Source organism: Mizuhopecten yessoensis, unplaced genomic scaffold, assembly GCF_002113885.1.
Source record: "Mizuhopecten yessoensis strain PY_sf001 unplaced genomic scaffold, ASM211388v2 scaffold11133, whole genome shotgun sequence".
NCBI classification, from domain to species: Eukaryota; Metazoa; Mollusca; class Bivalvia; order Pectinida; family Pectinidae; genus Mizuhopecten; species Mizuhopecten yessoensis.
In genome coordinates, this window is record NW_018408896.1 from 1,293,909 (window position 1) to 1,319,117 (window position 25,209).

The following is a 25,209-nucleotide window of genomic DNA, read 5'->3' on the forward strand; positions in this document are numbered from 1 at the left end:
TTTAGTAAATATTTTTATGGTCCTATAACACACATTTTAAAACATTCATTGCTTAAATCAGTAAACATTTAAGCAATGAATGTTTAGCAATTGTTGTTATGATCCTTTAACACACATTGCTATTGATGACAAACTTAATAAAGCCCGGTAGATCTAGAGCTTCATGTAAGTTTGTCAGCAATAGAAATGTGTATTATAGGACCATAACAATATTTGCTAAAATATTCATCATCTATATTTACATTTTGAAGGAATAGTTCTGCTTTATTTAGTTATTTCGAACAGTTTTTTAACAGCAAAATAAGTGTTGACAACAATGAAATTGATGACGTTACAATAGAGATTGATGACGTTACAATAACAAATGTTATTATAGTCACATAACAACATTTGCCTTCCCAATGCATTACAATGGGAGGATGCAGAGCAAATGTAAATATTTAATTTAGGACATCATACAGCTTAATTGCAACGTCAGGTTTTCCCGCCAATCTCATGACTTTCCATATGTTGCTTGGTTCCTTCTACCCTCCCAAATGTCACTTTCTCTCTTTAAATAATTTAAAAGTATTTTAAATTGAGTTTTCCTCTCCATCTTTTTATGTGAATCACTGTTCTGCCCAGTCAACAGAGCTGCTAAGATTCTCAAAGTTGTGAATATTTGCTCAGACCAAAAATATCAGGGATGGCCTGACTTAACCCGGGGTCGATTTCCCCGGTCTCCCTTACGTCTCTTAATTGATAGACATATATTACAACGTGACAGATTAGGATTCGTTGGACAATTTACCGGGATTTATTTAGAAAACTTGATTTAGGAGAGTATCAAATCAGCTTTTTATCGGTTTTAAAGAGTGTGGTTCTTTTGCAGCCTGAATTTTTGTTTAAACAGTCGGTTCTTCCATTAGAAAAATTAAAAAATTTAAAATTTAAATTATTTCAATTCATTCACCAGCTACAGCTTTCTAACAGACAAGGTTACCGGAAATTATTAGCCTAACTATATATCATTATTCTGAAGTTTGCATAAACCGTATGGGTCGTTTTGGATGAGATTTTTGGTGATTTGGGGAAAACTTGATCGCTCACCGCCCGACTTTTAGCCCCATGGTTTGTCCAAAGGGTTTGAAAGAAAACGTCTGCAATGAAGTATATAGGTTTAAAATAAAATAAAACTGTCCCTGCTGAGCGTCGAACCCTTGTGTATTGTGTGCTGTGTACATTAGAAATGATGAAACCAGAGACATTCCGGTGAAGCTCTTCGGAAAATTCGTCCATAGCAACAAATAAACTAATCGTGACTACGGAGGTGTAGGGATATTTAAATACATATAATAAAATACAAAACTGAAAATAAAATCTACATATTATAATTGTCACACAATCTTATACTTATGATATATTTTTTTGACTTTTCAATTTACAAATAAACTACAATTATACAACATTGTAAACATTAGTTGTGAACTATTTTCTGTTATCGTGAAGTAGTTCCTAAAATCCAACATGGCGGCAAGTGCCAAAATGTCGTTTAACTACTATCAAAATGGGAAATATGGCACGTTACCGGCAGATCCACAAAAGGACATGGAAGTTTCACAGGACATGCATCTTAAGATGTCAAAGAAAATTGCCCAGCTCACAAAGGTGCATAATTTTACCAAATAACGTGTTGTTATCGGGTTTTACTTTGGCGACATATCCCTGTGTTTACGTTTTGTGTGTGTGTTACTGTGTAGTAACATGTCAAGAGATGGTAAATATGACGGAAAATAAGACAACAATAAAACAGTAAATATAGGACGATAGGGACTGGGTTCGTTTAAATAAATATCAAAGTAGGAATGCCCATCGTCACACCTCTAACATGTGTTAGCTCAGGGATTTTGTGACTGGTTTAGGCCTACACCTGTCGTAAATAAAAGTTCCAGGGGGAATATGCATGAATATATATTCTCATGTGGNGGGGGGGGGATTGTGCATGCTCAGAAAAAAAAGCATAGATAAAATGAGTGAAAAATAACACTTGTAAATGACATCTTTTGAGCTGTTCTTTCAAATGAAATCATCAGAACTTACAAATTAGAAAAAAGGAATAGTTTAACAAACTCACTGGTACAAAATGCTCAATTTAAACAAAATGGGTCCAAAAGGATAAATTGGGACTCTCCCTCCTAAATAGGGAGAGTTGGCAAGTATGCTATTTTGAAGAATTTTACAAATCTGTGTAAGACGATTTGTTCACAATTTCCCAAATGGTTATTTCGCCCTAAATCCAGTTTGCCCCAAGTTGTTTCGTTCCAATTTTATTTCTTTTTAGTTATTCTATCTTGTTAGATGTTGTTAATGATAAAAAAAATCTTACTATTGTCATGTTTCACTAACAATATACAAAATATATTGTGCAATTGTACGTATATATGGAGATTATTATATGACCATTTTGATATCACACCCCATATCAACCCGAGAGTCCTGATATTAGGACTCGAGGGTTGATTGGGGGATGTGATATCAAAATGGTCATATCATAAACTTTTTATCATGTTTTTTTCCTTTAAAATAAACAAAACACACACAAAAACAATGATGTATATAAACAAAACAGTAACAATTATACGTAAAAAGTCAATATTTAGAAATTCCCAAATTCCTACAAAATGATATGGTTATTGAAATTTGGGTGGGGCTTTGTAAATCAATCTTTAAATTATTTTTCATGAAACCGCAGTTATTCCATGTCAACAATTTGTTTGTTTACATTAAAAGTAGACAGCAATAAGCGGAAGCAGCAAAATCCAGAAATTTGGGAGGGGGTGTGATATCACTTTTCTAGGGGGTGTGATATCACTTTTCTAGGGGGTGTGATATCACTTTTCTAGGGGGTGTGATATCACTTTTCTAGGGGGTGTGATATCACTTATCACTTTTCTAGGGGGTGAGATATCACTTTTCTAGGGGGTGTGATATCACTTTCAGGGGGTGTACATGTGATCACTCCAAGCCGGTGTGATATATCACCCGGGCTGATATCAGCTTAGTGGAAATTTTAGACTTATTACACATACAAAAAGGGTGTTATTATTAATAAACATATGATAAATAGTGTAACCAGAAGAGGGGAGCTGACCATCCATGATACCAACTACTGTCGACTATTGTCCTGCACGGCCCACTTATATCACTTCTACGACTGTACAAGCCAAACTAGAGTAATCAGGCTTTTAAAAAGTTTCGCTCTAAAAAATCGTTTTTAGGGCGAAACGACCTAGCACGAAATGACTCTGGGCGAACAGGATTTAGGGCCAAACAACCCGTTCCCATCTCAAATCAAGAAACAGATTAAATGGGATCAATTTCATTTTGGATATATTTTATCTTACCATTATGACAGATTATATTTAACCATCTAGTTGAAAAATGCAGTGTCAAAATTTTGGTGTGGTATCAATGGGAACACTAATTCATTCTTCTCAAGGGAAAGTTGGTCAAAAGTTATATGTACAATGTAAAGCAGGACAATATGTACAAAACAAACAGCACAATACAAGCTCGGTACAAGACATGATGGATACTCAAGGCCGGCCTTCACTAAAAGCATGCAGACTGCAAACTATGCTACCAAACTTACATTGTATATATACTATTCTACAAAATAATACCTCTGAAACCCCCAAGGAGGGAGATCATCCTCATTCCACATTTCCAATGAGGGAGAAAGTGTGTAAAATGCTTCCGAAACGGCTTTGCTCAATTTTATCTTTCCCTAAAGAAAGGTATCAAATAACTCCAAAAATCATTCATTTGATTCAGACACACCTGTTATGATCATTACACACACCCTGCAGTAACCAGGAGAACGCCCCAAGTCCTTTGGATTTGAATAAGGGACTTTCGAGGGAGATTGGTAAATTTTGGTCAAAATGAGGGAGTTTCCCTCCTAATGAGGGAGGGTTGACAGCTATAAAAGATATTTACAATAAAGAAAAAATACACAACACCACACAATTAATGGAACCTCCTACCAGTAGCAGCAGTATCCCCCACACATGCAGTCTTTGAGTCAAATCTGCATCATAAACACATACATTGTAGACACATTTTTACTCTCTTTAGTTTGACTTCTATATATATATAAAACTAATAAAATAACAAATCACTGTACATACATGTATGCATTTTCATACATTCAGTCCACCAAACCTTTTGTTGACAATTTTCAAGATTGACGGCACCTTTCACCCAAAGAAGAAGAAGGATGCTTTAAATTGCTTTTTATTCTGTGGGATGATTTTTTTGCTAACAAACTGTTATGTATCCTTTTATTTGGCAAAAGTTTCTGTACAAATGAAGTCAGTGTAACAAGGTTTTGCTGTTATTTCCTTAGACATATTGCAAGTTATCCATGTGATAGATTACTATAATTGTTCATGTTTTGCAGGTTATTTATGCACTCAACACAAAAAACGATGAACACGATGCAGTTTTGCATAACCTCAAAGAACAGCATGAGGAAGAGATGCAAAAACTTCTGTCAGAGACAAAAGACAAGATCAGTGTGTTCAAAAGAAAAATGGATGAAGAAAATGACTATAGACAGAAGATTGCTTCGTTGGAAACCACCGTAGCTAACCACGAAAGATATAAACACGAAGCTCTGCATAGATTTGAAACGTTTAAGCAGCATGCTGAGGAACGTGAATGTCAGGTAAAAATGGACCACTCTCAAAAGATTCTCACATTATCACAAGAAGTGTTGACTGCCAAGAAAAACTTTGAAAAACAGTTGGAACAGTTTGAAGAATGGAAGAAAAATGTGGATTCTGAAAAAGAACAGGCTCTGTCAGACATGAAAAAAGCTCACCAAACAGAAATGGACGAGCTTCGTACATTTCAACGTACACAAAACTCAGACTGGTTAAACGAATGTAATAAAGTTGAAGACAAATTCAAAGGACAGATTGAAGAACTTAAGACACAGTTAGAAAATTTGAGTGTGGAAAAAGCAAAAAGTGCAGAAGAATATGAAGCAAAGCTATCAAAAGCTCAGGCATTTTATGAAAAAGAACTTGCTGCTTTGCGACAGTCCCAACATTCCTCAAGTGAAAATTCCAGCAAAATGCTTTTGGAGGAACAGGAAAAAATGAGAAAAGATTTTGCTGCCCAAGAAAGAGAATTGAAAAAGCAAATAGAAAGTCTAGTCAACCAATTGTCTATAAGTGAAGATGAGGTAGAGAAATACAAGTCAGAAATGGAGAAGTTAAAGATGGCACTAGATGGTCATGAGTCTAGTGCTGGCAGTCTACAGAAAATGGTAAGAAGTATTAGTATTTCTTGGATATAACAGGTGGTAAATGACCATTTTTTTTTATGTGGAATTGGAACCACAATATTGAACATTCTTCTAGAAAATCCTGTAATAGTTTGGTCTCCTAAGATTGCATACTTTAATATCTTCGTTTTGGTGGTGTCTTCCATCATGGCATGACACTTTTGGTGATCCCAATCTCAGAATGTTGTTATAGGCCATTAATGTACCGTACTAACAGGAGATGTTAAGAAAGATCTACATGTATGGTTATAATATTTATAACAAAGATTCATTTCAACACTTGCTTTTTCAGAACCCAGCATTTCTCCAGATAATGGACAAAAAAATAGTTCCAAAACAACTACGGTATCTGATTTCATGGAAAGGATCACTGACAGTTGATTAATTTTGCAAAATATAGGTTAAGTTTCTATCATTGAATGTGTCACATAATTCGTAAAATGGAAGTAATTATCAATTTTCTTAACATTTTTTTGCTCTACAGTTAGAGGAAGCCAAAAAGGAGGCATCAAGTGCTTTAACAAGATTAAAGGAAATTGAATCTGAATTGACGACGCACAAGGAACGTTGCAGGGAGCAAGCGGAAGATCTTCGCACGAAGTCTAGTAGGTTTAGTTAGTGTTTTGTAGCACATATTCATTTACTCACAGTAGAACTTGTACTTTTGTGCTCTGTTATAATCAAAAGGTTTTACTTCTTATGAATTTGGAGATTTTGATTTAGTCCACCAACATCAGATGCAGATGGCTTTTTGTCTGTTAGGGTCATCATCATCCTTAAACAATTATTGATTACTACTTGTCAACTAGTTCTAGAGGGATCTTTCTCTATTTTCATATACATAATACATACATGCATAACTTTCCCTCGGTTTTTGGTTATGAGGTTTTGAGACTGATCAACAAGAAAAAGATATCTGCCTCGTAATCTTGGATTTGGAAAGTCAAATATTGTTATCACTATTTCTCAGAAAGTTAACTGAAAGGATCTTTCTCAAATTTCATACATTGGTTTTCTTGATTCTTAGTTGTGCATGGTTGATTTTGTGACTGATAGGAAGAACAAGATGGTTGCCAGGCGGCCTTCTTCGAGTTTGTTAAAGTTTAATATCACCATTTCTCAAGAGCTACTGGATTGATCTTTCTCAAGTTCCTTACTTGTAGGTGTTTTGGTCCTCTGCTGAATCTCTTTAACTCATTCACCCCTGATATTTTATGATGAATCAGAAGAGTTCAAATTGTCTTCAGTAGTGAATGAGTCAATTTTGTCTTCAGGGGTGAATGAGTCAATTTTGTCTTCATCAGGGATGAATGAGTCAATTTTGAGACTAACCAGAAGAACTAAAGATGGCCACCTGGTTGCCTAGCTTCTTTGATTTAAATAGTTAAGAACTTAAGATTTATGTTTCATTATTTCTCAGGAAGTATCTGATGAATCTTTCTTAAATTGCAAGAATGAAGGTTTCCCTTGTTCCTTAGTTGTAGATGTTTAATTCTGAGACTGATCATAACAATAACATATGGCTGCCTGCAGCCATCTTTGATTCTGACACTTAAAAGTATGTTATTGCTAAAGATATCTCAAAAAGTCCTAGATGGATCTTTCTCAAATTTCACAAATAGGTTCCTTTTGCGCAATAGGATGTGCATGAATAAGATGCAGGTCTTCTTAGAATCTTGGCCATCTTAAAATTTGACACTTCAAATTTGTCATCAATTTATAAGATCTCTCAGGAAGTACTCAAGGGAGTTTTTCTTGAAGTTTCTCTCTGGGCACGTTTTGGATCATAGTTGCAAAATACCGGTATGTCTCATTTTTAGCTTTATCGAAAGAAGATATGGTAATATATAACCAGGCGGACATCTTGAATTTGACCATTGAAGTTTATTATCACTATTTTTTATAAGTTAAAAAGGCTATACCCTCGTTTCACAAATTTCATTTTGAGCTTCAAGCTGTTTTCCAATAGTTACCACGTAATATATAGCTACTGTTGACACTGACATCAACCCAACAGGTTACAAACAGTCAAACTTTCATACAGTAGAACTAACGAGACACATGCATGTACAATGATCGGGGCACCAAAAACCCTCTGGGATCTCATGTATTTATTTATATCCAATAATTTGCAGTTTAAAAAAATCAATATAAATGCAAACGAATCACTCAAGAAAATCAAAGTCTGGACTGTCATTCTTCCCTTACACAATTGAGTAACTACTTTAGTAGCTGGTTTATATTGGAAATGATACTGTCAACAGTTTTTAAATGTATATTTTTTCCAAGTTGAAAATAAGTTAATTTTATCTTGAATTTTCTGGAGAGATATTAGGGCTATGACAAAATCTGTGTATTAGGAAACAAGAATGTGTCTAATGATTCTGTAGAATATTTCGTTAAATACAAACTTCTTAAATGTTAAATCATGCTTGAAATTAAATTTAAAAGTTATTCTTTCCAAGAATTGTTTTTAGCATTTGAAATTGAATAGCCTATAGACAACTTTTCAGTAAGGATAATTGTAGTTTGATTGCTGGTTGGACTAGTATCTAATTATAAGAGGACATTGCAGGTTTAATTGGTGAGTTGGAGGTGACAAAAATACAGCAGCAGTCCACTATACAGGAACAGGCCGTCGAGATCCAGAAACTAAAAGACAAATTGGCATGGCTTGAGTCACAATGGAAAAATGTTGAGACAGAGAAAAACTCCCTTACTAAAGAACAGAACTCCCAACTTCTTTCACTACAGAAGGTCGGTATTTTGGTTCCTTTTTTTTACCCTGTTTAGTTATTTTTTAAGTTATTTAAGGTCCCTATGACTGTGATAACCATGCAGGTATTCCTATGATTTTGATTCTTCAAACTGGAGGAGTGGTTTTTAAACAGGAATATTCCAAACTTATCTGATTCACAAATATTGAGAAAACCCATCATAAATGCATTTGGATTTTTTTGAAGAAGCCATGTTTGATATCAAATTGTAAAAAAAGTGTTTGTTTTTTCAGTCATTGGAGGATTTGTCACTAGAGAAACAGACTTTGATGGCCAGATACGAACGAGATTTACAGAATCTACGAGACAAAATGGCTGTCAGAGAGAAAGAACTGGCTGATAAACACGCAGCAGAGAAACAGAACCTCAACAGAACACACCAGGATGTGTTGAAAACTCAGCAAGAAAAGGCAGACACTCTCCTGCATGAAACTAAACAGGTAAGGTTTACTCTGCTACTTTAAGTAGTGCAAGGGAGTTAACTCTTATTTAAAAAAATTGCCAGTCTTTGAGTGCAATTATACTTTTGTGAAATAATTATGAAAAGTCATTTTTAGCTTGTCTATTCGAAGAAATAGGAAAAGGGGGGCCAGAAAGGCTGGGGTTATGGGGGTCATTTTTTTGTTTTTAATATAGTCTTATAGCATATCTTATCAAACATAATCATGAGTTCTACATTTTAAAGCAAATTATTTTAGAATATGGTGATTGGGTGGGGGTAGCTATAGGGGTACTTGAGGGATAAGGGGTAAATAACTTTTTCTACTCTGTTTGAGGTAGGAACTTGAAACTTTTAGACATGGTACATTTATGTATGGAGAAGTGCACAACACTTTATGACTTTTGATATAACCCCCAGGAGCCAGGCCACAGGGGATGGGGTCATGGGAATCAAATATTAAAAAAAAGAAGACAAGTCTTATTATGAAAGTGAACAAATTAAATAATAAAAAAAAGTTACTGACATGGGTTTGAAAAAAAATAAAAAAATAATAACACAACAAGTGATGGCTTGTTAGATTCACAAATGTTGGCAATAGACGAGCTAATAATATTGCTGTTCTACAACAGCTCTTGTTTACATAAACGGTCCTCTTACCTGGTACTCAATCTACAAGACTACAGTGAAATACAATTAATTCTTTAAACGAATCTATCAAAATTTGTCTATTGACAGAAACTGGTAAAGCAACATGAAGAAGCTATGAGGAGCGTGAAGGAGGAGAGCGATGCTGTAACACGGGAGTATGACCAAAAGAATACAGACCTTACCAACAAACTGGCTACTTCAGAGGAGGAGGTTTGTCACTTGTCTTGTCTGGTTGTTTTGTTTAGTGTGTCATACAGTGGCAGTAGTTGTTTTTTAAATGGTTTGAACGAGACACAAGTTGTGGTGGAACCATTAAATATCGGATCCAATATTGGCCAGGGCAAGGCCTAGTGCAAAATTCTAATCTAAGGCTTCAACAAATGTTTAAAAAAGAAACAGTCATTAGCTGTTTTGATATGTTACACTGTGATATTCTTTCTAGCATTTCCCCCAGGATTTGTTACAAGTGACTATTTCAGTAAGGCAGTAAATGGAAAAGTTGTTGATTCTCCTGTTATCCGTTTAGAAAACTGAGGATTGTGTGCAACATTTTTCTCCTACCCAACTCCAATAATCCAGGTGTAGTATAAAATGGTCTTGGGTGGGTGCTACTTTGTACAATATCTGTGCTGTGAGGTGAGATAGCATTATTAAAAAATAAATGCCGTAGTCCACCACAAAACAGATCACTGGTTGTAATAATCTCTAGCACACATCAAGGCATGCCCACATACAGTGTATGTATTAAACAGGTGGCATAGGACCAGTAGTTAGCACCTGGTAAGGCATTTGATGTGAAATTCTCATCTTTAATTGATTGTATTCCATGTAATAGGTTGTTTGAAGTATTTATATATCAATTGTAAAGAATCTAAATATCCTTAGAGTGGCTTAATGATATTCTACCTAAAAGGGATGCTTTATGTATCAATTGGCATATTATAAGAACAACCATTAATGGAACCTTTTGGTAATCAAGATTCCAATGGACGGATAATTATTTATTATATATCTTTTAGATTGGTTATTTTGAACTGTTAGTAATGACAAAAAGTTTTTTAAAAATTCAATTAAAAAAACAGTCATGTATTACTGAGTGTTAATAAGTACATAAATAAGTTTAAGTTCATATTAATTTGTTGTTCTTTACCTCCATATTTGTCACAAAGAGGTATATTTATCTACTAACTTGTGTACTCCAAAAGTTCTTAATATCATATCTATGGCTACAGGTGAGACGCCTGGAGAAGATTCTAAAGGACAGTGAATCAGGTCTGGGGACAGCATCCGGTAAAATCAACAGCCTCAAGGAGGCCTCATCCCGACTACAGTCTGATCTGGAGAAGTCCCGAGAGGAAATCAAAACTCACAAGACAAATGCTGCCAATTACAAGGTTAGTCAGGTGTAGAAAGATATCAACAATTCCTAAAAAAACAAGCATACAAACTTTAGTGCTATATGTCTTGTTTAAATGATACATGAATTTAATACCAGTAAGTCAAAACTCAGCCATGGTGGCCAAGTGATTAAGGCGTCTTGACATTCTGCTACAACTAGCTCTCCACCACTGGGTCACGGTTTCGAGACCTATATGGGGCAGTTGCCAGCTACTGGCTGTAGGTCTGTGTTTTTTTTCCTGGAACTTTCCTCGATCACCAAAACCTGGCTGAACATGTCAATAGGAGGTAAAACAAACCAAATCTTCATGTTAAAATTCCATAAACACAGGAAATATAAAAAAAATATAAGTAAATTTAGTAAGATGTTTGATAAGAAGCAAATAACATACTATTTTGTACATACATGTATGTTTCATGTGTGCGAGGGTCTGATAACAATATAAAAGGAACACCTGCATACAATATTTTTTTTATTTTACTCAGCTATTTGAAATGTTGTTTCCAGTTATAGACTTTGATGTACAAAGAACTCACATTTAGACACACATATTACAATTAGTATTTCCAAGTATGATTTTATGTGAAACTTTGATAGCAAGAAGTGATGAACAGACACTGTTTTGCCAAATTCGTCTTATATCAGCAAAATTGTTGCTATGACTCTTGTTTACACTCACAGAACTTGTATCTAAGAATTGTAACTTTCTTGAATAGAGAAGTTCCAGTTATTTCAACAGTTATTCCTGATTTTATACACTTTGATGACTGTGCTAGTCCTTGTCAATGTCGTATTCAGGAGTCTACACAGTATATGTAAGTCGCGCTGTGTATAGTCAGTAGGTCTGTGAGTTTCAGTCCCTGTCCTGGTCGTAACTTGGTGTCTAATATTCAGGTATCTACACAGTATATGTAAGTCACACTGTGTAAAGTCAGTAGGCCTGTGAGTTTCAGTACCTGTCCTGGTGGTAACTTGGTGTCTAATATTCAGGTATCTACACAGTATACATAAGTCACACTGTGTAAAGTCAGTAGGCCTGTGAGTTTCAGTCCCTTTCCTGGTCGTAACTTGGTGTCTAATATTCAGGTATCTTCACAGTATATGTAAGTCACACTGTGTATATAGTCAGTAGGCCTGTGAGTTTCAGTCCCTGTCCTGGTCTTAACTTGGTGTCTAATATTCAGGTATCTACACAGTATATGTAAGTCACAATGTGTAAAGTCAGTAGGCCTGTGAGTTTCAGTCCCTATCCTGGTCTTAACTTGGTGTCTAATATTCAGGTATCTACACAGTGTATGTAAGTCACATTGTGTATAGTCAGTAGGCCTTTGAGTTTCAGCCCCTGTCCTGGTGGTAACTTGGTGTCTAGAATATTCAGGAGTCTACACAGTATATGTAAGTCGCGCTGTGTATAGTCAGTAGGTCTGTGAGTTTCAGCCCCTGTCCTGGTCGTAACTTGGTGTCTAAGATTCAGGTATCTACACAGTATATGTCAGTCACACTGTGTATAGTCAGTAGCCCTTTGAGTTTCAGTCCCTGTCCTGGTGAAAACTTGGTGTCTAATATTCAGGTATTTACACAGTATACGTAAGTCACACTGTGTATATAGTCAGTAGGACTGGGACTGAAACTCACAGGCCTACTGCCTATATACACAGAGTGACTTACATATACTGTGAAGATACCTGAATATTAGACACCAAGTTACCCCCAGGACAGGGACTGAAACTCAAAGGCCTTCTGACTATACACAGTGTGCCTTACATATACTGTGTAGATACCTGAGAATATTAGACACCAAGTTACGCCCAGGACAGGGACTGAAACTCACAGGCCTCCTGACTATATACAGTGTGACTGACGTATACTGTGTAGATACCTGAATATTCTAGACGCCAAGTTGCCACCAGGACAGGGACTGAAACTCACAGGCCTCACCAAGTTACGACCAGGACAGGGACTTAAACTCACAGGCCTACTGACTATATACAGTGTGACTTACATATACTGTGTAGACTCCTGAATATTCTAGACACCAAGTTACCTCCAGGACAGGGACTGAAACTCAAAGGCCTCCTGACTATACACAGTGTGACTGACGTATACTGTGTAGATACCTGAATATTATAGACCAAGTTATGACCAGGACAGGGACGGAAACTCACAGGCCTCCTGACTATATACACAGTGTGACTTATATATACTGTGTAGATACCTGAATATAAGACACCAAGTTAAGACCAGGATAGGGACCGAAACTCACAGGCCTACTGACTATATACACAGGGTGACTTACATATACTGTGAAGATACCTGAATATTAGACACCAAGTTATGACCAGGACTGGGACTGAAACTCACAGGCCTACTGCCTATATACACAGAGTGACTTACATATACTGTGTAGATACCCGAATATTCGACACCAAGTTACGCCCAGGACAGGGACTGAAACTCACAGTCCTACTGACTATACACAGTGTGACTTCCATATACTGTGTAGATACCTGAATAATAGACACCAAGTTACGACCAGGACAGGGACTTAAACTCACAGGCCTACTGACTATATACACAGTGTGACTTACGTATACTGTGTAAATACCTGAATATTAGACACCAAGTTAAGACCAGTCCCTGTCCTGGTCTTAACTTGGTGTCTCATATTCAGGTATCTACACAGTATATGGAAGTCACACTGTGTATAGTCAGTAGGACTGTGAGTTTCAGTCCCTGTCCTGGTGGTAACTTGGTGTCTAATATTCTGGTATCTACACAGTATACGTAAGTCAAACTGTGTATAGTCAGGAGGCCTGTGAGTTTCCGTCCCTGTCCTGGTCATAACTTGGTCTATAATATTCAGGTATCTACACAGTATATGTCAGTCACACTGTGTATAGTCAGTAGCCCTTTGAGTTTCAGTCCCTGTCCTGGTCATACCTTGGTGTCTAATATTCAGGTATCTCCACAGTATATGTAAGTCACACTGTGGATATAGTCAGGAGGCCTGTGAGTTTCCGTCCCTGTCCTGGTCAGAACTTGGTGTCTAATATTCAGGTATTTACACAGTATACGTAAGTCACACTGAGTATAGTCAGGAGGCCTGTGAGTTTAAGTCCCTGTCCTGGTCGTAACTTGGTGTCTAAGATTCAGGTATCTACACAGTATATGTCAGTCACACTGTGTATAGTCAGTAGCCCTTTGAGTTTCAGTCCCTGTCCTGGTCGTAACTCGGTGTCTAATATTCAGGTATTTCAACAGTTATTCCTGATTTTATACACTTTGATGACTGTGCTAGTCCTTGTCAATGTCGTATTCAGGAGTCTACACAGTATATGTAAGTCGCGCTGTGTATAGTCAGTAGGTCTGTGAGCTTCAGTCCCTGTCCTGGTCGTAACTCGGTGTCTAATATTCAGGTATTTCAACAGTTATTCCTGATTTTATACACTTTGATGACTGTGCTAGTCCTTGTCAATGTCGTATTCAGGAGTCTACACAGTATATGTAAGTCGCGCTGTGTATAGTCAGTAGGTCTGTGAATTTCAGTCCCTGTCCTGGTCGTAACTTCGTGTCTAATATTCAGGTATCTACACAGTCTATGTAAGTCACACTGTGTATAGTCAGCAGGCCTGTGAGTTTCAGTCCCTGTCCTGGTCTTAACTTGGCGTCTAATATTCAGGTATCTACACAGTGTATGTAAGTCACATTGTGTATAGTCAGTAGGCCTTTGAGTTTCAGTCCCTTTCCTGGTCGTATCTTGGTGTCTAATATTCAGGTATCTACATAGTATATGTAAGTCACATTGTGTATAGTCATAAGGCCTTTGAGTTTCAGTCCCTGTCCTGGTGGTAACTTGGTGTCTAGAATATTCAGGTATCTACACAGTATATGTAAGTCACATTGTGTATAGTCAGTAGGCCTTTGAGTTTCAGTCCCTGTCCTGGTTGTAACTTGGTGTCTAGAATATTCAGGAGTCTACACAGTATATGTAAGTCACGCTGGGTATAGTCAGGAGGCCTTTGAGTTTCAGTCCCTGTCCTGGTCATAACTTGGTGTCTAAAATATTCAGGAGTCTACAGAGTATGTGTAAGTCACGCTGGGTATAGTCAGGAGGCCTGTGAGTTTCCGTCCCTGTCCTGGTCTTAACTTGGTGTCTAGTATTCAGGTATCTACATAGTATATGTAAGTCACACTGTGTATTAAAAGTCAGTAGGCCTGTGAGTTTAAGTCCCTTTCTTGGTGGTAACTTGGTGTCTAGTATTCAGGTATCTACACAGTATACATAAGTCACACCAGGTAAATTCAGTAGACCTGTGAGTTTCAGTCCCTGTCCTAGTCATAACTTGGTGTATAATATTCAGGTATCGACACAGTATATGTAAGTAACATTGTGTATAGTCAGTAGGCCTGTCAGTTTCAGTCCCTGTTCTGGTCATAACTTGGTGTTTAATATTCAGGTATCGACACAGTATATGTAAGTCCCACTGTGTAAAGTCATGAAGGCCTGTGAGTTTCCGTCCCTGTCCTGGTCTTAACTGGGTGTCTAATATTCAGGGATCTACACGGCATACGTAAGTCACACTGTGTATTAAAAGTCAGTAGGCCTGTCAGTTTCAGTCCCTGTACTGGTTGTAACTTGGTGTCTAGTATTCAGGTATCTACACATTATACATAAGTCACACCAGGTAAATTCAGTAGACCTGTGAGGTTCAGTCCCTTTCCTGGTCGTAACTTGGTGTCTAATATTCAGGTATCTACACAGTATACATAAGTCACACCGTGTAAAGTCAGTAGACCTGTGAGTTTCAGTCCCTTTCCTTGTCATAACTTGGGTTACTGAAGGAGTAGTTCAAGCCCCGTACAACATCACCCTTGTTTTGCTTCGTTAGGAAATAGGACACATCCTTAAGAGGAAGTTGATACCGCTTGAAATGGTAGGTAAAGAGTTTGAACAGGAGGATTTTGACTGATGCATTCAGAATGATGAGGGTAGTGTTTATGTTATCAGAACATGAGTTGTCTACTGGAACGACTTTTGTGAATAACACAGTCATTTGCTGGTAAAGTGATCCTCCGTAACACACAAGATGGAGGATTCCAAGCAGACACAGTAGCCAGATGTCCAGAATCGGTTCCCTCTCACCCTTCCTTCGCATCATGACCGTCACGACCTTCACCAGATAATAAACAGTTGAGCACAACAGAAACATGTATGGAGCAAGCATGGTCACTGCAACATTAACAGTGACTGTGTAAAGCTCATATTCAAGTCCTGTTAGACGTTTCTTCATCAACCACGGAGCGTCAGGACTGTCACCTGCTATCTGGTATTCAAACAGTTTGACACCATGGATAAATGTTGCAACAACTGGTAGGGCCACAATACACACGGAGGAGGATTTCAGCAGAAATTTTGTCTGTTCCTTACCATCAGCAGCCTGGTCAGATTCCCTCAGAGGCTTAATGCTAGTGTCGTCACCCTCAATCTGTGTGGAGAGGATCTTTTTGGTAACCAAGGCAACCAGCATCCAGGAGGATGCACATATCAGAATGAAGCTGAGTGCATACCTAGAAATGAAAAAATTCCTCATTGAGAAATGATTTCTTAAGTTTTATTAAATATAGAAAATAAATTATTATTTTCTCAGATTTTACTAGAAAAATTGGGTAAGTTGGACTTGAAATTAAACACTTCAAAGCCATTTTCTGAAGTTCAAATTTCAAATCTTTTATGTTACAATTCAATTAATCGTATAATCTAGATGCCATTTTTACCGCCATTAAACATAATGAACAAGTAAATATTAGGATACACAAGATTGATGTACAGAAAAAAATGAAAGCATAATCAAGTTGGATAATTTTTAGATTTATATATTTTTTCCATTGTCCTTAACAATTATGCAACAAGTGATTTCGAGAGGTTCACATGTACACTTAATGTACTATAATTAAGTATTGAGTTTGGATTCAGATGGTACATAATTCATTTTGCAATGTTTCATTTCCTGTTTTTATGGGAGAAATCTGAAGTGTCTATAGAATTTCTACAATACACATCAGATTAACTTCTACCAATTAGGTGTGGTTTATATATATCCAGTGGTAAACACAGATCCTGCTAGCCTCTCGTACCTCTCACCACAAATTTGTCATTGTACTAGACTTATTTCCTGCTCTGTGCCCGTAACCAATTACAAACCATGTTACTGTCATATACAAATTTCTAACTTATATATAAATAAACTTTTATCCCAAAATATGTGTACAGGTTTGTTTTTATCGAAAAGAAATATTAATATTAAAACATCTGTATTCGTATATTGGCATATGTGTGACCGACTTAATATAGTTTTTAATGCCCTAATTACAGGATTAGGTCTAAACTAGTATTTAGTATAGTGTAGTGTATATAGAGGAAGAAATTCAGTCGGCAGAATGCATGGTTGCGTCAGTACCATTTATAGGACTTGTTGGGTTATTTGTTGTTATTAGACACAATGGTATCAAAGGAGCATTAAAATAATGCAGTATTTATGGAGTAAATAATTTAACCAGAACATTATTTCAACGTGTCTAAACATGAAGACAGCATGTACCAGACTACTACCAACCTTATTCCAATGTAAATGCCAAGCTGGGCATACTGTGACTGGTCCAGATGAATGTATCCGGTCTGGAGAATAAAATAAGGCAGGTTGCTTAACAGGAAGAGTAAATCCGAGACGACAATTGTCATCAGGAAAGATGTTTTATCATCTTGGACCTCAGAGTTACATGTAAATGCCAGGATGTTGATGAGATTTGTCACCACTCCGCAAATACAGAAGATGATGGAGAGTACTAGAGTTGTCACTGTGCAGGTATCAGTGGACGTAGTGGTCACTAATGTATCTAACAGGGTCTGCGGCCGGAGCTCGGAGTGACCATCAGTGTCCAAAAAGCGATCACACAAATCCTTGGTCCAAGTGTAATTCATGGTTATCACAATAGGTTGTGATATTCAGTAAAGTTTCTCCAATGTACTGAGGCCCAGTGCTAAAATGTCTCTCATATAAACTTACACCAGGGAGTCTGAATGCCGGTTTGATACAGTGTGAGGGCTAGGTAGTAACAGACCGTTACAAGCCTCGACTTAGATACATATACCTCCTATTTCAAGGAACCAATGTGTCATCATTAATTTCTGCTTATAAGCTCTCAAATACCTTGAGTTGAATGTAAATAGTGAAAGTACATCAGGAAGTTCCACTTAATAGGGGTCATCACACTCTGTTATTCAAGTACTGAAGGTATTGAAGTTATAATTTCAAGTCAAGGATGTATTATTAGTTCAGCTAAGTTAAACTATCATGGTTACGGTAAACGTGCTGTAAGTATGATAGTTCAGGGTGTACATTTCCTCCATACCATATAAATCCATTTGTATCTGTACACATATTTTATTGAAGATTATAAAATCACCTGTAAATTTTATGCATGCTTATTAATCCTGTAATTTGTAATAATGCCAGGTATATACCTGAAAGTTCAAGGTCTTGGCAAAAGGTAAAAGGTCACATTGTAAAGCTCTAGGCTAATATCACATACATGTATGTTCTAAATGGCTGAACCATTTGTTATAACATCAAAATTGTATCATTATGTGTAACACTTTCAAGTCTGTGACCTAAAGGGCATGGGTTCAAATGTCAAATCTGTGTAATGCACTTACAGTTTGTAACCTCTGAAAACTTTTATGTTTACTAATAAATCTTTCTAGGGGTATTTATCATAATCAGATGGAGTGTTGCATAACAGATTAATAAGGTCCATACAAAATGTATCTAAAAGATATGGAAAGGGTCAAAGGTCAAATCCTTACAACACTTGTCCAAATCATAACATATCATGGTTAGACAGTGATGACAGTTTTGTAGAAAAATAAGGTCATGACAAGGCACAGGTGGATGGGGGTATATGTAATTTAACCTTACTTCACTTTGTTCTGATTGACCATTGAGTGCGGTTTAAGTGATATCAAGTGGTTGAACTTTCCTCCACTTTATGATCTTAAAATTTCTTGAGAGCATTTTTAGAAATTTGATCTCAATCAGGAAGTTGTGAGCATCGTTACATTTGGTTTGTCATCATATTCTAGATGAAAATATTTGTCTTCATATCTAAGTAACTGAGTGTTTCACACTTGATCTTCTTGACAATATCAAAGTACTGTATACTTTAAGTGTATACTTCAGGTACTCCACTTTTGAGACAGTTGACACTTGATTTAATGTTAAATATTTCATACACAGAATTTCTATGTTAGCCCTTGATCTTCAAATCCAGATGTACATGTAAGGATTTGGGTTTTGATATTAAATACTATAAAATTATATAACATACAGGTCATTGAGCAGAGCTCCTTCTTGATCAGCTTACATACTTTTAGACTTATCTGGAGGGACACTTCTAGCAGTTAGCGATACAATTAATTGAATCTTTTGTTTCAACAATAAACCTCCACTCTTAGTTTTCAATCAGTATTATTTGACTTTACTGTTGTAAAGCCATTTACTGACTAACCTATCAGTCTCTTTTATTTATTTATTTATTCATTTTTCACATCTTATCAAAGCCAAATTAATGTCATTAAAATCTGGTGTGGAACAGGTATCTTATAATGAGCTGTTCCGTATAGAACTCTCCTCCTCTTCTGTACCCATTTCAGGTAATATCTGAAGGTTAAAGTTGTGTTCTGGTTTTTTCCGTAGGCTGAACTAGAAAAACTCAAGAAACTGCATGAAAGGAAGCTTGAAGAGGCACAACAAGAACTGAAGACAAAACTTGACCAATTGGCCAAAGACCTGGAATCAAAGTGGTCAGATAATCTCAGGTGAGAAACAAACAGCTGCCATAGTTTCAATGGGCACCAGCTTGAACAAGAACAGTAATGCAGGATCAAGTGTATATGTTCAATTTGTTCCTGCAATGACCACTGTTAGTTCAAAAATAGACGAAATGAAATGAAATTTTACCACTCACTGAGAGGTGTTAGGAGATTCAATTTCCATTGTCAAAGAGAAATATCAATATAGATATACAGGAATAAGTATACAATTCAACAATTTTTAGTACTTTATGCTTTACTGGCCCACCCTGTATTTTCAAAGTAAATACATGTATCAATTTTTTTTGCTGGCCCTGACATCATATCGACTAACCCTGGATGTTGGGCTAGTGATATTGTACATCCCTGTATATATGTTAGCAGTAGAGTTTTATTTGGAAGCTGTCAGTAAGTATTTAACAAATGGAAAGTAAAACTTACCGATGAAATAAATGCCCTACTTATTTTTCTCGTTGACAGGAAGGAGTGTGCACGGCTGAAGCTGGACCTGACCCAGCAGAAAGACGAGGAGAAAAAGGCAGCTCTCCAGCAATTAGCACGGCTGAAGGATGAGGAGGTGGTGGCGGCGCGAAGAGGCTGGGAGAACAAAGTCCAGGAACTCCATAGTCAGGTACTAAATACACTAGTGTTATCTGGAGCTGGCCTGGGTCAAAGTCTTCTTTAGGACGGCTTTCTGAAAAAATTCTATTTCAGGATTCATGAAAAGGATATAATGATAGTTCTGTATTAAATTTTGTTTTTAAGTAGTTTTGACTTAGAGATTATTTTTTATTAAAGTACTGTATATATAAGACATAATGAGCACCCTATCAGGTGCAAGCAGCACCCACCCATTTTCTGGTCTGAATGCCGCATTCCCTTCACAATATTATTTACCACCCTTCCTTAAAGTATCACACTTTTAACAAAAAAAATACTTTTAATAGTTTCTGCTGTCAGTGTAATTGTCCCCTGTGGCAAAAGCACCTAGGGCACTTAAATTATTCGGTTAATTACAGTATTCAAAACTTAAGTTGAGGTCATATTACTTAAAAGTTGGATTCTTGGTCATATTAGTTTCTTCCTGTTGTACATTGAAGGCTGAAATTAACAAATGGTAAAAAAAACACTCTTCCAAAATTATCTTCTTCTGGAAAAATAAAGATGTTTTAAAGGTGTATGTGATAAACATATGTAAATAATAAACCAAAATGTAAATAACCTGTTAACAAAGGTTGTAGCAAAGACATGCATGTTTAAAATGATATATTAAAACTGAGGTGTAAATACAAAACACGTTGGGGAGGAAAATATACAGAATTTGACAGCAAGTAAGCTCAGACTCTTTTAAGACCCCCTCCCCCCAGGGTTAGGATGGAGATACTCGCAATAAGTGAAGCCTCCCTGTTTTATATTTTCTGTCTGTGACATGACGTATTATATTGAAGATGAAGTATTTTGTAATGTGCCTGTTTTTAGCTTACCTACTACAGCCCCAATGAGGTAATAGTGTGGTGCTGTACCTCTCCACCTCACTCTTCACTGAAATAGTTCTCAGCCTTCTTGCTATATATACAAACACCCCCCGTCTTTGCTTTGGGGTTGTATGTAAGAATCACACTGGCTGTCTGTCCATCTGTCCATTATCTTTATAAGCACAACTCCTCGTTACCGACTGTTTGTTGGATTCATTTGTTATGTATCATAGTGAAACTACATCATATGTCGGTGTGCATGAAGTAAGTGATTCAACTATTTTCCTGGAGTTCTGGACTTTGAAACTTTCTTTCTGCTCCAGAAATGTAAGTGCAAGCAGGAGGATATATCTTTGTGAGCTCGCTCACAGTTTCACTAGTGTTTATGTCGGGGCACATTGTATATAACAGATATCATTGGGACCCATATATGATAAATGCTTTTTCTTACTCAATTAGCTGGACAGACTAAAACGAAATTTGGAGGACAAAGAAGGTGTGAATGCAGAAGAAATGGCCCGCCTGAGGAAAGAGATGGAGGAGGAGAAGAAAAGACTGGAGTTGGACTTTGTCGAGGCAGGAAATGAGTACGCTCAACAGATATCAGTGATGGAAGGAATGCAACTGGAAAAAGTCAAGAAGTTAGCAGAACAGAAGGACCAAGAGGCGGAGGTAAATCATTTATGTGAATTAATGCATTCATTATTTAGCTATTAAAATGTTAAGTTTGTAATTCACACGCATAAAGGGGAAAGGGCCTACATTAGTGTAGTAAGTTGCTTGAACTTGTGCCTAATCCATTTGACCTTTTTAATAAAATATGATTGAATGAATTAATGGATAGCTGAATTTATTGTCAAACTTTTATATTTAAAACCCTGCTACTGTACTATTTATAATGTCGAAAAACTGTTGTGCTTTTTATATACTTAAATTTTCGATGTATTTGTAAGGGGATTATGTCGCAATATTATTTGAATTAAAAGCCTACATTTCAAGTATGTTCCTCCTTTAGATCTTGTACTGTCTACACAGTATGGGCAGTGTCTTGAGGTAATAGTCAGCCTGAAATAACTTAAGGGTTTAATTTCAGCTTTACAGTATCTATGATGTGAAGATTGTCTTGAGCACAGGGATCAGTCGAGACCTGGAACATGAGATAGTGTTAGGAATGTTTAGGATACTATTTTTTTTAGTGTTGTGGAGGGAATTGATTGTTGATGAGTTTAGATGCTGTGTGTGGGCAGAAGTTCTGTGACAAGAGTTGAGTGTTTATGTAGAGGAGTGCTGTTTCCTGGCAGTCTGTTCAACACATGCTTACATAGATATGTTGATTTACAGGAATTAAAAAGGAAGCTTCATGCAGAACATACAGAAAGTATGCAAAGCAGCATGACCGCTCACAGAGCCAGAATAGAGAGCATCAAGTCTGAGGGAGAAAAACTGCGGCTTCTTAGTCTGCAGGAGGCAAAACAGGAACACCGCAAGGAAACAGGTACGCTGTACTACAGGGCTAGAGGTTCTCTTGATCTTCTGTGACAATTACTAATATAGGTATACCAGTAACTTACACCCTGTATTTCCTCCTCAACAGTCTATATCTACTCATTGTTAACGTCATTCCTCCCAGTAGAAATACTAAGACAATACTGTATCAATTTGCTCAGTGTTAATTTCAACATCAAGATGAATTCATTTTCATCACAAAAAAGTGATAACGACAGTTAAATGTAGAACTGTAGTGGACATTACTTAGCATACAATAACCATCAGTTGAAGTGCTGTTTAAAGCATTTGCATTATTCATTATTCCTATGTTAATAATATCCTTTCTGCAAACAGAAAAGATCAAGGATCAGATTTATGAGCGCCACAGTAACGAGATGGAAGAGGTGAAGAGAGGACATGGCTATCAGTTGGATGCAGCGAGAATGGAACTAGACCGCGCTGTGGAAATCTCTAAACAGAAGGTTCACTATGATAAATAATGAATGACTCTTGAATACTTGTACAAAAAGTTAACATTAATACAATAAAAACTTCCTGTAATATCAATATATACATCATGATGATCTCATCTGTAATTCTATATTATTAGTGAAGTGTTGAACTTGTTTAGCCCTGAATTCAGTAAAAACAAAATAAATAAAGAATAGAATTATTAACAAAAAGTTATGTTTCCGTCCATGTCTAGGACAAAGATCACACAATACAAATGGATGAGTTGAAGGAAGAGGTAACTGGACGGGAACTACATATAAAAAATCTCAAGGATGATGTCAAAGGCCTTAAAACTGATATTGGTAAACTGACGAGGGAGATAGATGTCAAGGGGAATGAAATCCTCAAGATTAGAAGTGACGCAAACCTTCAACTCAAGTAAGTATGGTAATCAATTGTGGTTATCTCCCTTTGACTAGCATAAATGCCAAGTATGACAGGAAAATAAAAACAAAAGATTTAAAAAGCTACACTGTTATGTAAAATATATGTTTCAATAAATAATCACTGCTGGAATTTTTGTTTAAGTTAATTGTTATGCATGTGCTATTTAATTAACTGCCAGACACTAATACCAATGTTCAGACCAGTTCTCTGTAACCTCTCAATGCACTTGAACAGAAGACACTTCTGACACATGAATGATAGAGGAAACAGGCGGAGTTTATATCCAAAAAAAATGATCAATTGTAAAAAAAAGTTGTTTACATCACCTAGGAAACGAGAGGAGGTGTTAGTACAGAAGTTCCAGCATGAGATTGAGTGTGTAAAGGCAGACCACCAGAGAGAGGCTGAGACACTGATGGCCGACTTCACTGAGGCTCAGGAACTCCTCAAGGACAAGATCTCGGAGTTACAAATAATGTAAGGATCAACACCTATCAGTATTATGCTATTAGAAAAGACATTTCAGTGGATTGTAGTCATGCTTATAGAGTTGTTTAAACTAGATTTTACATCATAGTTTGCATGTCATAACTTACTGAGGTTGTTTGTGGCATTCTGTTTTACTCGTATTTTGATAGACTTTTAGGATATTTATAGAACAAAAAGCCACATTTATAGAACTTGTGAATCCTCAACAAGTAATTCTGAAGTGTTTTATGCTTGACGTCTCTTTCTTCATCTGTTGCCCTGTCACACATTTAGTAATTTCCCTAGGCCATTTTAATAGTTTATACCAGGTGACATATACCTTTCTGAGAGTCTGTTTTGAAACATAAGCATACCCGAGTCATCAGACTAATATGTATGTTACGGCAGACAGCTGAATTCTGATCGGTTGATGGTTTACAAAGTCTAGTTTTAATGAACAAATTTCCACCAGTGGTTGCCACAAGGTGTGTTTTGGGATGATACTTATAAACCGGCCCTGCCCATCTCACTCCTGCTAGAAGTATATCTCTGTCCCTGTTTTTCCCTAATTTGATGTTGACCATTAACAGATGGGGGACTATATATGGATGGGTCTTTAATAGTTTGTCTTGTTTTATTTGTAATATTGGACAGACTTTTTAGACATATATAGAACAAAAAGCCAAATTTATAAAACTGATTTCTGTTATTGAAAGTATAATAGCTGTGTACATGTACTTCATGTTTTATACTGCATACTGTATATCCTCACAGTTGATCTTCTTAATTAGCTAATTAAGATGTGCTCTGTTTTATTACTTGCATAATGACCATTTTCAGGAGGGAAAAGGGCTTCTGAAATTATTTTTTTGTATATACTCTCATGCTTAAAGAAAGCTATTTAAAGTCAGCCATCAGTTTAGTAAACATCAGTAAAGATTAGAGGACTGGAACTGTACGTGCTATTGATCTTGTTTTTGTAGGCTGGAAGAGGCAGAGGAAAAGTACCACAATCGCGAATCACGGCCAGAAGATTTAGAGGCCATCTCACAGCTGAGAGATGCCATTAGGGAGAGGGAACTAAGGATGAAAACATTGATAGTACGTTTGCTGATTTTGTCATGATAATTGATTTATTAGGATCAACTCTTACTGCAGAACTTTAAACTTTATTACAAAGTTTAGTTCTTTTCTCTCAGAACCATCTTTACTTATGGAAATACTTACTGTAGGTTTATTTTGTCAGTTTGTTTTTTCAGAATTGAATAGTTAATGTAGAAATGGAGTAATATTGTGCTTTGACTGGTGAAATTATTGAAATATTTTCTAAAAAATTGTTTTCTATGGAAAAAAAATGAAATTGAACCAAAAAAAGAAACGATAAAAGGATGTTAAGATCTGTTCACTGTCA

At 36.5% G+C, this 25,209-nt stretch overlaps 2 protein-coding genes across 2 annotated transcripts in view; one reads left to right on the plus strand and one right to left on the minus strand.

Moving 5' to 3' along the window:
* Positions 1 to 1,502: 1,502 nt before the first annotated feature.
* LOC110466400 (protein FAM184A-like) overlaps positions 1,503 to 25,209 on the plus strand; it is a 29,326-nt gene continuing 5,619 nt past the window's right edge. Inside the window, exons 1-15 of the mRNA XM_021522852.1 lie at positions 1,503 to 1,647; positions 4,442 to 5,314; positions 5,817 to 5,937; positions 7,908 to 8,089; positions 8,343 to 8,549; positions 9,287 to 9,409; positions 10,432 to 10,593; positions 19,352 to 19,473; positions 19,948 to 20,098; positions 21,402 to 21,614; positions 22,284 to 22,437; positions 22,785 to 22,912; positions 23,137 to 23,321; positions 23,661 to 23,807; positions 24,782 to 24,899. Coding sequence (XP_021378527.1) covers positions 1,507 to 1,647; positions 4,442 to 5,314; positions 5,817 to 5,937; positions 7,908 to 8,089; positions 8,343 to 8,549; positions 9,287 to 9,409; positions 10,432 to 10,593; positions 19,352 to 19,473; positions 19,948 to 20,098; positions 21,402 to 21,614; positions 22,284 to 22,437; positions 22,785 to 22,912; positions 23,137 to 23,321; positions 23,661 to 23,807; positions 24,782 to 24,899 — 3,027 coding nt within the window. The 5' untranslated portion in view covers positions 1,503 to 1,506. The remainder of the gene's footprint in view (positions 1,648 to 4,441; positions 5,315 to 5,816; positions 5,938 to 7,907; positions 8,090 to 8,342; positions 8,550 to 9,286; positions 9,410 to 10,431; positions 10,594 to 19,351; positions 19,474 to 19,947; positions 20,099 to 21,401; positions 21,615 to 22,283; positions 22,438 to 22,784; positions 22,913 to 23,136; positions 23,322 to 23,660; positions 23,808 to 24,781; positions 24,900 to 25,209) is intronic.
* LOC110466401 lies at positions 15,296 to 17,755 on the minus strand. The gene is made up of 2 exons (XM_021522853.1): positions 17,213 to 17,755; positions 15,296 to 16,166 (listed from the first exon to the last, which is right to left on the minus strand). The coding sequence occupies exons 1-2, from the start codon at positions 17,575 to 17,577 to the stop codon at positions 15,404 to 15,406; spliced, it is 1,128 nt and encodes a 375-aa protein (XP_021378528.1). The 5' UTR covers positions 17,578 to 17,755; the 3' UTR covers positions 15,296 to 15,403.

Bases quoted from the DNA above. Each gene is read 5' to 3' on its own strand.
- LOC110466401 (XM_021522853.1), bottom strand. From the start codon at position 17,577: ATGAATTACACTTGGACCAAGGATTTGTGTGATCGCTTTTTGGACACT. The intron at 16,167-17,212 runs GTTGGTAGTAGT...TTTCATTTCTAG, and splicing joins GGCATTTACATTGGAATAAG to GTATGCACTCAGCTTCATTC.